At 40.1% G+C, this 13,561-nt stretch overlaps 1 protein-coding gene across 1 annotated transcript; it reads left to right on the top strand.

The window, feature by feature from the left end:
• The first annotated feature begins 12,634 nt into the window (after positions 1-12,634).
• Positions 12,635-13,561, top strand: LOC130292001 (olfactory receptor 6C1-like). The gene has a single exon (XM_056541431.1). It carries the CDS (start codon positions 12,635-12,637, stop codon positions 13,559-13,561), a length of 927 nt encoding a protein of 308 aa, XP_056397406.1.

Raw genomic sequence — 13,561 nt, 5'->3', positions numbered from 1 at the left:
TCCCAGAATGATGATTCAGAGTGTAGGGTTTGGGGCGGGCATCATTTTTACTTTTGGCTGTACTCTGGGTCATCATTCTGGGAAAATAATTGGCATATCAGTACTAAAATTGCAATTTTCTTCCCCCCCATAGTACACTTCATCCATTCCTGGAAAATAAATGAAGGGAACACCCATCTGTTCCAAATCTCCACTTCACCCTATACACCTTCCCTAGGGGGTGTAGTTTGTAATAGGTTCACATGTGGGTGTTCCTTTCTTGTATTTTCCTCTGAATGTATGTAACTGTTATGTCCGTAACAAACATCCGCCTCAAATGCGAAGAGTTCTCGTTGAGCTCTGTCGTATTTCTAGGCGACAATTCGGAGTCACATGTTAGTTGTTCCCAGAAAAATGAAGCAGAGCATAGGTTGAAAATTGCAATTTTCAAAAAGCTATCCTTCATCCATTCCTGGAAAATAAATTTAGGAAACCCCTGTGCGTTCAAAATGTCCTTTTTACCCCTATACCCATTCCTCAGGGTGGGTACTTTCTGTAATGGTGTCACATGTGGGTGTTTTATTTTTGTATTTTCCTCGGAATGTATGTAACCGTCAGCTACTGATATGCCATAGGCCACAAATACAAAGTGACCTCTATGACTTCTGAGCCTTGTTGTGCACCCGCCCAGCACGTTACCCCACATGTGGATGTATTTTTATAGTCAGGGGAAAAAGCCCTCCAAAATTTGTAACCCAATTCCTCATATTACCCCATGTGAAAATGTAAAAAATTGGGTAACCCCAGCATTTTAGTGTAAAAAAAAAAAATTTTTCAATTTATGGCCCACTTTTCAAAAAACTTGTGAGGTGTTATTTCCCACTGTACCCCTTGTTACGTTCATTGAGGGGTGTAGTTTCTAACGGGGTTTTTTTTTTTTTTTTTTTTGCTGTTGGGGGCTTTATAAATGCACATGACCCCCGACTTCAATTTCAACAAAATTATCACTCCTTCCATTCTGAGCATTGCAGTGCGTCCACATAGCAATTTACATCCACATATGGGTTATGTTTTTTTTCTCAGACAAAATTGTTCTACAAATTTTGGGGGCCTTTTGCCCTATTACCCAATGTGAAAATGAAACATTTTGGGTAACACTATCAAAATAGTGCAAAAAAATCTAATTTTTCACTTTTTCAGTCTCGCTGTTCAAAAAAACTGTGAGGTGTAAGTACTCACTGTAACACTGTTACATTCCCCAAGGGGTCTAGTTTCCAAAATGGTATGCCATGTGGGTTTTTCTTTGCTGTCCTGGCACCATAGGGGCTTCCTAAATGCGGCATGCCACCAGAGCAAAATTTGTTTCCAAACAGCCAAAATGTGACTCCTTCTCTCCTGAGACCTGTAGTGCGCCAGCAGAGCACTTTTCACACCCATATAGGGTGTTTTCTGAATCGGGAGAAATTGGGCTTCAAATTTTGGGGGGGATAATTTCTGCTTTAACCCTTTGTAAAAATTTAAAATTTTTGGGAAACCAAGCTATTTAGGTCAATTTTTTTTTTTTTTTACATATGCAAAAGTCGTGAAACCCCTGTGGGGTATTAAGGTTCACTTTACCCCTTGTTACGTTCCCCAAGGGGTCTAGTTTCTAAAATGGTATGCCATGTGGTTTTTTTTTGCTGTCCTGGCACCATAGGGGCTTCCTAAATGTGGCATACCTCAAGAGCAAAATTTTCTTAAAAAAAGCCAAATGTGACTCCTTCTCTTCTGAGACCTGTAGTGCGCCCGCAGAGCACTTTTCACCCCTATATGGGGTGTTTTTTGAATCGGCAGAAATTGGGCTTCAAATTTTGGGGGGTATTTTATGCTTTAAACCTTTGTAAAAATGTCAAATTTTTGGGAAAACAAGCATTTTAGGTAAAATTTTTTTTTTTACATATGCCAAAGTCGTGAAACCCCTGTGAGGTATTAAGGTTCGCTTTACCCCTTGTTATGTTCCCCAAGGGGTCTAGTGTCCAAAATGGTATGCCATGAGGGTTTTTTTTGCTGTCCTGGCACCACAGGGGCTTCCTAAATGCGGCATGCCCACAGAGCAAAATTTGCTTCAAAAAAGCCAAATGTGACTCCTTCTCCTCTGAGACCTGTAGTGCGCCAGCAGAGCACTTTTCACCCCCATATGGGGTGTTTTCTGAATCGGGAGAAATTGGTTTTCAAATTTTGGGGGGTAATTTCTGCTTTAACCCTTTGTAAAAATGTAAATTTTTTGGGAAACCAAGCATTTTAGGTAAATTTTTTTAATTTTTTTTACATATGCAAAAGTCGTGAAACCCCTGTGGGGTATTAAGGTTCACTTTACCCCTTGTTACGTTCCCTAAGGGGTCTAGTTTGCAAAATGGTATGCCATGTGTTGTTTTTTTTTTTTGCTGTCCTGGCACCATAGGGGCTTCCTAAATGGGGCATGCCCCCAGAGCAAAATTTGCTTAAAAAAAGCCAAATGTGACCTGTAATGCGCCAGCAGAGCACTTTTCACCCCCATATGGGGTGTTTTCTGAAACGGGAGAAATTGGGCTTCAAATTTTGGGGGGGTATTTTCTGCTTTAACCATTTGTAAAAATTTAAAATTTTTGGGAAACTAAGCATTTTAGGTGAAATTTATTATAATTTTTTTTACATATGCCAAAGTCGTGAAACCCCTGTGGCGTATTAAGGTTCACTTTACCCCTTGTTACGTTCCCCAAGGGGTCTAGTTTCCAAAATGGTATGCCATGTGTTTTTTTTTTTTGTTTTTTTTTTTGCTGTCCTGGCACCATAGGGGCTTCCTAAATGCAACATGCCCCCAGAGCAAAATTTGCTTCCAAAAAGCCAAATGTAACTCCTTCTCTTCTGAGACCTGTAGTGCGCCAGCAGAGCACCTTTCACCCCCATATGGGGTGTTTTCTGAACGGGAGAAATTGGGCTTCAAATTTTGGGGGGTATTTTCTGCTATTACCCTTTTTAAAAATGTAACATTTTTGGGAAAACAAGCATTTGAGGTAAAAAAAAATATATATATATATACATATATATATATATATATATATTTTTACATTTGCAAAAGCCATGAAACACCTGCGGGGTAGTAAGGCTCACTTAAATCCTTGTTACATTCCTCAAGGGGTCTAGTTTCCAAAATTGTATGCCATGTGTTTGTTTGTTTTTTTTGCTGTTTTGGCGCCCTAGGGGCTTCCTAAAGGTGACATGCCATTTCAGAAAAATGTTCTCTCCAAAATTCCCTTGTCGCTCCTTTGCTTCTGAGCCCTCTACTGCGCCCGCCGAACACTTTACATAGACATATGAGGTATGTGCTTATTCTAGAGAAATTGGGCTACAAATACAAATTTCTCCTTTTACCCCTTGCAAAAATTCAAAAATTGGGTCTACAAGAACATGCGAGTGTAAAAAATGAAGATTTTGAATTTTCTCCTTCACTTTGCTGCTATTCCTGTAAAACACCTAAAGGGTTAACAAACTTACTGAATGTCATTTTGAATACTTTGGGGGGTGTAGTTTTTATAATGTGGTCATTTATTGAGAATTTCTAATATGAAGACCCTTCAAATTCACTTCTAAACTGAACTGGTCCCTGAAAAATATTGAGTTTGAAAATTTTGTGAAAATTTGGAAAATTGCTGCTGAACTTTGAAGCCCTCTGGTGTCTTCCAAAAGTAAAAACACATAAATTTTATGATGCAGACATAAAGTAGACATATTGTATATGTGAACCCAAAAAAATTATTTTGAATATTCATTTTCCTTACAAGCAGAGAGCTTCAAAGTTAGAAAAATGCTAAATTTTAAATTTTTTCATCAAATTTTGGGATTTTTCACCAAGAAAGGATGCAAGTTACCATAAAATGTTACCACTATGTTAAAGTAGAATATGTCACGAAAAAACAATCTCGGAATCAGAATGATAAGTAAAAGCATTCCAGAGTTAATAATGTTTAAAGTGACAGTGGTCAGATGTTCAAAAAATGCTCTGGGCCTTAAGGTGTAAAATGGCCTGGTCCTTAAGGGGTTAAATTGCTTCTGTTAATACCTGCTACATTACAGAAAAAATGAATTGAAAAAAAATTTGCAAAAAAAAAAATTTTATTTTAAAATTTCATCTTAACTTTGTTTGAATTTTTGTGAGCCAACCAAAAGGGTTAGAAAACTGTCATAAATGTAATTCTGAATAAGGGTGGGTTCACACTACGCTTTGTACTTACGGTTCCCGTATTCGGCTTGGAGGAGGGGCTCAATCGCGGTGCCCGCACTCAGCCGTATAGGGGAACCGTATGAGCTGACCGTAGTGAACCGCAGCCTCCGGTCGGCTGCGTTTTCGGCCATATGCGGTTTCCCGACCGTAGGCAAAAACGCGGTCGACCACGTTTTTGCCTGCGGTCGGGAAACCGCATACGGCCGAAAACGCAGCCGACCGGAGGCTGCGGTTCACTCCGGTCGGCTCATAGACATGCATTGAATACGGTTCCCCTATACGGCTGAGTGCGGGCGCCGCGATTAAGCCCCGCCTCCTCCCAGCCGTATACGGGAACCGTAAGTACAAAACGTGCTGTGAACCCACCCTAATTTGAGTGGTACAGTTCCAGGACTGAAGTGGTCCCTAAAAATATCAGATTTTGACATTTTCTTGAAAATTCGGAAAAAAGCTCATATTGTGTAAAGCCTTCTAATGCTCGAAAAAGGTAGAATAACATTTAATAAATTATACCAACATAATGTCAACATATACATCGATATGAATCAATTACTAATTTTTTTGGCATGTCTAGTGTAAGCAGAGAATTTTTAATCCAGAAAAAAGTGCAAATTTTTTCCACTGTTTCAGGAGTTGTTGGTGTGTCAACAAAAATGTATCACTAATATAAAGTAAAATGTGTCCCTATAAAAAACAATCTCAGAATCGCTTGGATCAGTAGAAGCATTCCCAAGTTATTACCACATAAAGGGACACTTAAAAGGGGCGTGGTCATTTGTGCCAAAACAGGTTGCATTTAAAAAAAAATTACGGTACATGTATTTTACATTTTGAACTATTACAAGCAATGATTAGATTTCTATACACTGTTCATGCTATTGCATGATAAGCGGTATCGTTGCTCAGTTAGCAGACTCAATTATCCTGCATGGAGGTAGAGGGTGAACCCAGGATACAATTTTAACTCATTATCCCCGCTCCTGTGCTCAATTCATAGATTGTAAATGTGTAAATGTACACCCTGATGCTTTAAAGGGGTACTTTGCCCTTAGACATCTTAGTCCTTTCCAAAGGATAAGAGATAAGATGTCTAATCTCAGGGGTCCTGCTGCTGGGACCCCCCGCAATCTCCGTGCAGCACCCACCACGCCCTCTCATGTCTATGGGAGGGGGCTTGGTGGCCATGGGAGCCCCGCAATCAGACATCTTTTCCTCTGTCCTTTGGATAGGGGATAAGATGTCTAGGAGCGGAGTACCCCTTTAAGTCTCGGGCGGCCAGGGTGTGCAAGTACACTACATATTAACCCCTACACTAGGGGTTAATATGGACTTTTTGTATAATTTAAAAACTTTTTTATTTTTTATTTATACATTTTTAGTCCCCCTAAGGGATCTAGACATGTGATTCTGTGGTAGCTTCGGGGTGTAGGGTTGGAAGGGTGTAGCTGTGCAGTGATGAAATGGTGTTGGATTAACCCTTAACTGTCGTGACGCCAGGTTGCGGGTTCCTCTCTGTATATATATCCTACCGCCACCTGTCCCAGGAACGATAGGGAGGAATAAAGGATTGTCCACAACCGGAATTTTAGTAAACTGAAGATAACGTTACTGCAGATTTTATGCAGATTAAACGTAGTAAGAGTCTTTACAGAGGACCGGACTTTAGGTTCCTCACAGGATTGGTTGGGACCTTATAGGGAATAAGCTTGAAGTAATTGCTTTACGCTGTTCCACTGGATTTAGGGGTATTGTTTAGGTCCAGCAGTCATGTAGGATTAGGATTGAGTTAGATTGAACTCAAGGTTTTGTATTCGGCTGAAGTTAGCGGGCTTCAGGCATGGATTTGTCTTGCAGGTATACACAGAGCTCCGCTGCCATATCCCAAGGGAAAGAGAGCGATCATTGGGTAACAGCGCCCTTATATCTAAAGGGGCGGGCTTCAAGCTTATTGGTCCCCCAGACCTGTCAGTCCTAATACAAAGCATCGTGGTACATCATGTGACATGAGCACATGACCTGGAAGGTCCTTAACCTTAGCAGAACAATGTAATTATCAATCATGTGACCTAAGGTCCTGGAAGCAATATTTACACTATACAATATACAAAATATACACATAAAATTAAAGAAGGAAGAGGCGAATAGGGGTTATCCCACTAAGAGCATCCTATCAGTAAGGAGGAACTCTGACTTTGGGGACTTATAACACAAAGTACAGTACGAGTACAGTACCGGGACACCACAATTCCTTAACCTCTCGGATAGTACACCTCAATATGTATTTTTATGCTTCAGAAATTCCCAGTGGGTGATAAATCCCACGCAGAGCAAATAACAAAAAAACATACAGAAGCGTGACTACAGATCTAAAATCATACATTTTATTAATACAAAAAGTTAAAATACACATATGGGCAAAAAAAAACAAAGTATGAACAATAACCAACAACTGGAGACACAACAATGAGAATGAGGAAAATAGGCAAATCTTACACCAAATGGATAAAATAAAGCCAAAATGCAAGTGTACAGAACAGCTAAGTGCAAATAAGGAAAGTTCCTTCAAAATAAACAGTACAATACCAAATCCCAAAATAAATCTTAAGTAAATGTTACCAAGTGGTAAAAGTAGAACGGGGAGATGAGACGCCACTGCCCAACGTTTCGCCACTTCCTGGCTTCTTCCGGAGCGTGCCACGATCTGTTCTTCCGGGGCGTGCAGAGTCCTGTTTATTTGTAAAAGTCAACTAACACAAGTGATGAAAACAATGACGCGTTTCAGGCGCTGCCGCCCTGAGGGCGGCAGAGCCTGAAACGCGTCATCGTGTTTACTACTTGTGTTAGTTGACTTTTACAAATAAACAGGACTCTGCATTTTCCACGCTGACATTCCTCTTCTTTATTATGAAACAATATTTGACCTACTAACCTGGTTGGTAAGTAGTGAACATCTCCATAAATAATTATGGATTTCTCTGCTACAATGTTACACACCCTAGAGAATAGAAACCTGTAGGTTCATTACAGGGGATAAAAATTATCTAAAATTATTGCAACTGTTCACTAATTGCCAATTAAGGATTTTATGTGAGTAAACACCCGGGATCAATTATCACATAGAGAATATTATATATACAGATGGAAATGTATTAGCAGCTGAGTTATGTATGATACTTGACTACAGAAGAGAGAGAGGACTACAGGGGGCACCGAATTAATCCATATATCACAAATTCTACCATATAATAGGGGCAACAGACTCAATCTATGTAAGTGGAGGCCATGGCTGACTCCTTGTTGTTTTGTGTAAGTTATTGGTGAGGCTAAATGATTGGTTGGTTCAATAAATACAGACGATCGTGCTTATTTGATAATAATTAAAAAAAAAAAAATATATATATATATATATATATATATATATATATATATATATATATACTTTTTTTCACACATGAAGGTTTTACTTGTGTTTTACTATTTCGGTGAAGAAGTAATTTACATTTTTATTGATGCTAAATTTAACCCCTTAAAGGTGTACTCCATTGGAAAACATTTTTTTTTTAAATCAACTGGTGCCAGAAAGTTAAACAGATATGTAAATTACTTCTATTAAAAAAAACCTTTACCCTTCCAGTACTTTTAGGCGGCTGTATACTACAGAGGAAATTCTTTTCTTTTTTAATTTCTGTTTTTTTGTCTTGTCCACAGTGCTCTCTGCTGACACCTGATGCCCGTATCAGGAACTGTCCAGAGCAGGAGAAAATCCCTATAGCAAACCTATGCTGCTCTGGACAGTTCCTGATACGGGCATCAGGTGTCGGCAGAGAGCACTGTGGACAAGACAAAAATTTAAAATTACTGGAAGGGTAAAGGTTTTTTAATAGAAGTCATTTACAAATCTGTTCAACTTTCCGGTACCAGTTGATTTAAAAAAAAAAAAAAATGTTTTCCACCTGAGTACCCCTTTAAGGACACTGCCAGCGATGACATTTCTGAATTGAGCGGAGAACTTTCTTGAGCATTTGAAAACAGTGGGTGCCTACCATGCAAGTATATGTTGAAAAATCTATTGATCAATAAAAAATGTTTCACCTATTCATAAAATAAAAAAAAGGATATTCTTTTTAATGAAAATATTTTCCCTGCTGCAATGTTCTGCACCCAGGAGAATGTTCATTATGACAAAACAAATCTAAATTGTAAATGAACTTTTCACTAATTGCCAATTTTATGTAAACACCCAGGATCAATATTATATATCCAAAGGAAAAGAAGAAAATGTCTGCACTCACCACAGGATTCCTTTAAAATCAGGACTTTATTCAGGCAATAGGCAATGTCCATACATAAGGATTCACACCCGAGTGCACAGGGAGGGAGAGCAGCTAGCGGCTAGGCAGCCAAAGTATACTGGAACAACAGCACCGCTGGACTGGGGGCATTATATGTGAGGGGAACAGGACAGAGGGCATTATTATTATTATGTGGGGGTAACAGGACGGATTATAATTATTATGTGGGGGCACAGGATGGGGCATTATTACTATAAGTGAGGGGCACAGAGTGTTTTGCATTTCAGAGGTATAGGCCGGCATTTACCATTGTAGGTGTAAGTGAAGTATTTTTCTGGGTACGAGCACCAAATTTATTAAAAGGTAGCAGAGCATTTGATACATTTTGTGCAGGTCACATTTTCTAAAATTTCACTCTTCACATACACCAAAAAGCTAAGTCTGGGCTGGTGTACATTTTTAGAGACTCTTCAGTGGCTTTGAGCCTTTTTTGCGCCTTTTCACAAAAAGACGCAGTTCATAAAACCTGTCCATATCATGTGTTTTGCCAAAATCAGTGGATTGCAACTCAAGCCCCAAAAAAGGCACAAATAAACCCTGCTTGCGCCTTTTTTGCTAAATTTTTAGACACAAAAAACAGTCTAAAGACAATTATACATGTCGGCCATAGTGTATATTATAGGGAATTTATGGGGTAGTATGGTTTTTATGGGCCACAATACATTACGGTATTGTATTCAGAGGGTGCATGGCAAAGTTATATTCAGAGAGCACAGTATGTGGTAGTATTATATTCGGAGGGTTCAGTGTGTTGTAGTAATATACGGTATTCAGAGGTTACGGTGTGTGGCGGTTTTATATACAGAAGTTACGGTGTGTGGCAGTTTTATATACAGAGGGTACGGTGTGTGGCGGTTTTATATACAGAGGGTACAGTGTGTAGTAGTATCATATTCAGAGGGTACGGTGTGTGCCAGTATTATTTTCAAAGGATACAGTGTTTGGCAGTATTATAATGATTATTGTTTTCATATAGAGGATCAGAATCCGCTGACATAGTGAGGAACCATCAAGTTCTGCTGAGTGAACATTTAGCTGGAACAAGTCCAGGCGGTATGTACCATCTGAATTAGATAAGGGAAGACTATAGAGAAGACGTCACCTGTAGTCACTGATATCATTGTACATTCTCCTCACTATAGAGAAGATGTCACCTGTAGTCACTGATATCATTGTGTATTCTCCTGACTATAGAGAAGACGTCACCTGTAATCACTGATATCATTGTGTATTCTCCTCACTATAGAGAAGATGTTACCTGTAATCACTGATATCGTTGTGTATTCTCCTCACTATAGAGAAGACATCACCTGTAGTCACTGATATCATTGTGTATTCTCCTCACTATAGAGAAGACATCACCTGTAGTCACTGATATCACTATAGAGAAGACATCACCTGTAGTCACTGATATCATTGTGTATTCTCCTCACTATAGAGAAGATGTCACCTGTAGTCACTGATATCATTGTGTATTCTCCTCACTATAGAGAAGATGTCACCTGTAGTCACTGAGATCATCGTGTATCCTCCTCACTATAGAGAAGACGTCACCTGTAGTCACTGATATCATTCTGTATTCTCCTCACTATAGAGGAGACGTCACCTGTAATCACTGATATCATTGTGTACTCTCTTCACTATAGAGAAGATGTCACCTGTAGTCACTGATATCATTGTGTATTCTCCTCACTGTAGAGAAGATGTCACCTGTAGTCACTGAGATCATCGTGTATCCTCCTCACTATTTCCAATCAGAGCTGTAGTCACTTGTAAGTTCTGCAGTAATGATGGGTGAAACAACAACTCCCAGCATCCCCTTATCACTGCTTAGGTCATACTGGGAGCTGTAGTTTTAAAATGGTAAAACTTCTTTAGCACTTTCCCATTCTGTGGCAATTGGTGTATTTGCTTATTATACTGGAAATAATTTTCTGCAAATTCTACAGCACAGGCATCACAACATGCTACAGCGCGGGCATCACAACATGCTACAGCGAGGGCATCACAACATGCTACAGCACGGGCATCACAACATGCTACAGCGCGGGCATCACAACATGCTACAGCGTGGGCATCACAACATGCTACAGCACGGGCATCACAACATGCTACAGCGCGGGCATCACAACATGCTACAGCGCGGGCATCACAACATGCTACAGCGCGGGCATCACAACATGCTACAGCGCGGGCATCACAACATGCTACAGCGCGGGCATCACAACATGCTACAGTGCGGGCATCACAACATGCTACAGCGCGGGCATCACAACATGCTAAACAAATCAGGGCCTGTATCCCTTAATGTTATGTTTTTGCAAATATTCATCCAGTTGCTGTTTAAACGTCTGTACAGACTAATAAAACCACATCTGCAGGCAGAGGATTCCACATCCTTATTGTTCTTTCCTTTGCCTTAGACAAAATCTCCTTTCTTCCAGTCTAAAAGTTGCTGAGTTGCCCATAGCAACCAATCAGATCGCTTCTTTCATTTGTAAAAAGGCCTTGGTTGCTATGGAAAACTGGTCAACTTCTCCTCTGGACAGGTTTTGATAAATCTCCCCCTAAATGTGTGACCATGTGTCCTACGTGTAGTCCTGTTTATGTAAACATTCTAATATATTATACGTAAACTGCTTAAAATGTCTTATGATCTTTGTAATATTGATATATCTGTTTAAACATATCCTATCTGTCTACAGGGAAAATTTCTGTGCGGACAGCCGTCTCCTAGATGGCTAAGCGTTTCGTGCGGTGTCTGCACAAAGAATGAACGTGTTCATTCTTTCTGTGGAGACAGAAAACGGAATTTCCGTGGTGGAAACATCTGGCATGGATATTCTGCCGTCAGCACAGCGCAGCAGAATCCTTTTGAATTCAACGGGACTCTGCTACAGTGGAATGCCCGTGCCGAATTCCACATTGTAAATTCTGACGTGTGAACATGGCCTATGAGTCTTAAACAAGTGACGTTCCTCGGCCGACCCGCGCAGGAGGACGTCAGTGACATCACTGGCTGCCTACCTAATGTAGGGAAACTATGCTGCCTACCTAATGTGGGGGAACTATGCTTCCTACATTGACCCACATGGTGAAGAGGTGGAGTAGAGGTGTTTGCCACACCACGACCCCACCGCCATCTTATTCCCCTCTGTAGATGTAGGAAAACTGCAACTCTCAGCATGCTCAGACTGGGCTTGCTAGGAGTTGTAGTTTTGCAACATCTAGAGGCACCATGGTTGTAAAAAAAACACTGCATTGAAAGGCATCCAAGACAGTGTATATGGCTCTGTATATAATCACTTATACGGTATACAGATCCTGTGTACAGCTGGTATCTACCTCTGTTTGGTGAATGTATTTGGGAATATGTTCTTCTATATAGTTTATTTTATGCAGTAACACATAGTGTTATTAGTCAGTGGTAATGGGGGTGGTGGTCATTGTATGGCGGTATTATTTGTTCCTACTGGTAACACACAAAACTAGCAGTGTGCACCTGTGCACGTGTTTCATTTGTTTGGAGATGTTAAGAATTTTAGTTTTTTGTACTGGTATTATTGGTAAAATTGGTCTTAGTTTTGGTTAGATATGGTTACTGACAATATGACGGTAATATGTATGGTGATAATTCTCTTTGTATACTGGTATACTGTGCGCAATTGGGTGTGAATGAGGGCATGGATAGGAGTGTGACTGGGGTGTGGTTAGGGACGTTACTGGGGTATGGTTAGGGACGTGGCTTAGGCTATGGGCTCTAGCCCCAGTCTTTTGCAGACCTAGCAACACCCCTGCTTTAGTGGCGCTACTAATGGAGAGTATTCTGGAGGCACCATTAATCAAGGGTACTCAGTTGGCACTACTAATAGAGAAAACCCTTTTGACCCTATGAACAGATGATACCGTGGTGTCTATTCTGGAAGTTACACTGGTGGCACTTTGAATAGAGGGTGCTCTCTCTTTCTCTCACCTATTATTCAAGTGAAACCCAATAAAGTTGATTTCCATATAATTATTTTTATTGTTTTTGTTTTTTTTCAGATACTTTAATGTGGCCCTAATGCAAACAAACCAGACCTCGATCAGATATTTCATCATTAAAGGGATATCAGATGACCCATATTTGCAGTTTCCAATCTTCCTTCTGGTTCTCCTGATTTATCTCACCACCATATCTGGTAACATGACCATTCTCATTGCTTGTAGGGCACCTCATCTCCACACTCCTATGTATTTCTTCCTGGGTAACTTGTCCATCATAGACATCTGTTGTTCTACAGTTTCCTTACATAAGATTCTCACAAATTTCATCACTGGGGATAAAAGAGTCTCCTTTCTTGCCTGCATGGTACAGATGTACTTTTTTGGTTCCTTACAAGGTCTTGAGCTGTTAATATTGACGGCCATGAGTTATGACCGATACGTGGCCATCTGTAAGCCTTTACAATACCACCTGGTTATGAATACTAGGACATGCGGCATATTGGCTGGTACCTGTTGGATTTGGGGATTTTTGCAAGTTCTTCCTCCTGAAGTGACAGTATATCGTTTTTCTTGTTATTCCTCTATTGAGATCAACCACTTCTTCTGTGACATAATCCCTGTTATAAGAATTTCTTGTGAAGACACCACTTTTGTTGAAATGCTCTTCTTTATAGAAGGACTATTCCCCATAATACTGACACCATTTCTCCTAACGTTTTTGTCTTATATATTTATCATACACGCCATATTGAAGATTCACACCAGCTCTGGAAGACTGAAGGCCTTCTACACATGTTCCTCACATCTCACGGTGGTCATATTATTGTATACAACACTTTTTGGACAATATCTGACCCCAAACCTAAGCGGCACCTTGGAGAACAAGAAACTTTTTGCTCTTTTTAACACGGCCGCTGTTCCTCTGCTCAATCCTGTGATCTACAGCCTGAAGAATAAAGATGTGAAAAGGGCTTTGAACAAAAAAGAGCCTAGGCCCTGTTAA

Source organism: Hyla sarda, chromosome 9 (genome assembly GCF_029499605.1).
Source record: "Hyla sarda isolate aHylSar1 chromosome 9, aHylSar1.hap1, whole genome shotgun sequence".
NCBI classification, from domain to species: Eukaryota; Metazoa; Chordata; class Amphibia; order Anura; family Hylidae; genus Hyla; species Hyla sarda.
The sequence above is the reverse complement of the archived record's forward strand: the minus strand, read 5'-3'. Positions and strand labels throughout refer to the sequence as shown.

What these genes read in the sequence shown, in the direction of transcription:
- LOC130292001 (XM_056541431.1), top strand. Translation starts at nt 12,635, where the DNA reads ATGCAAACAAACCAGACCTCGATCAGATATTTCATCATTAAAGGGATA.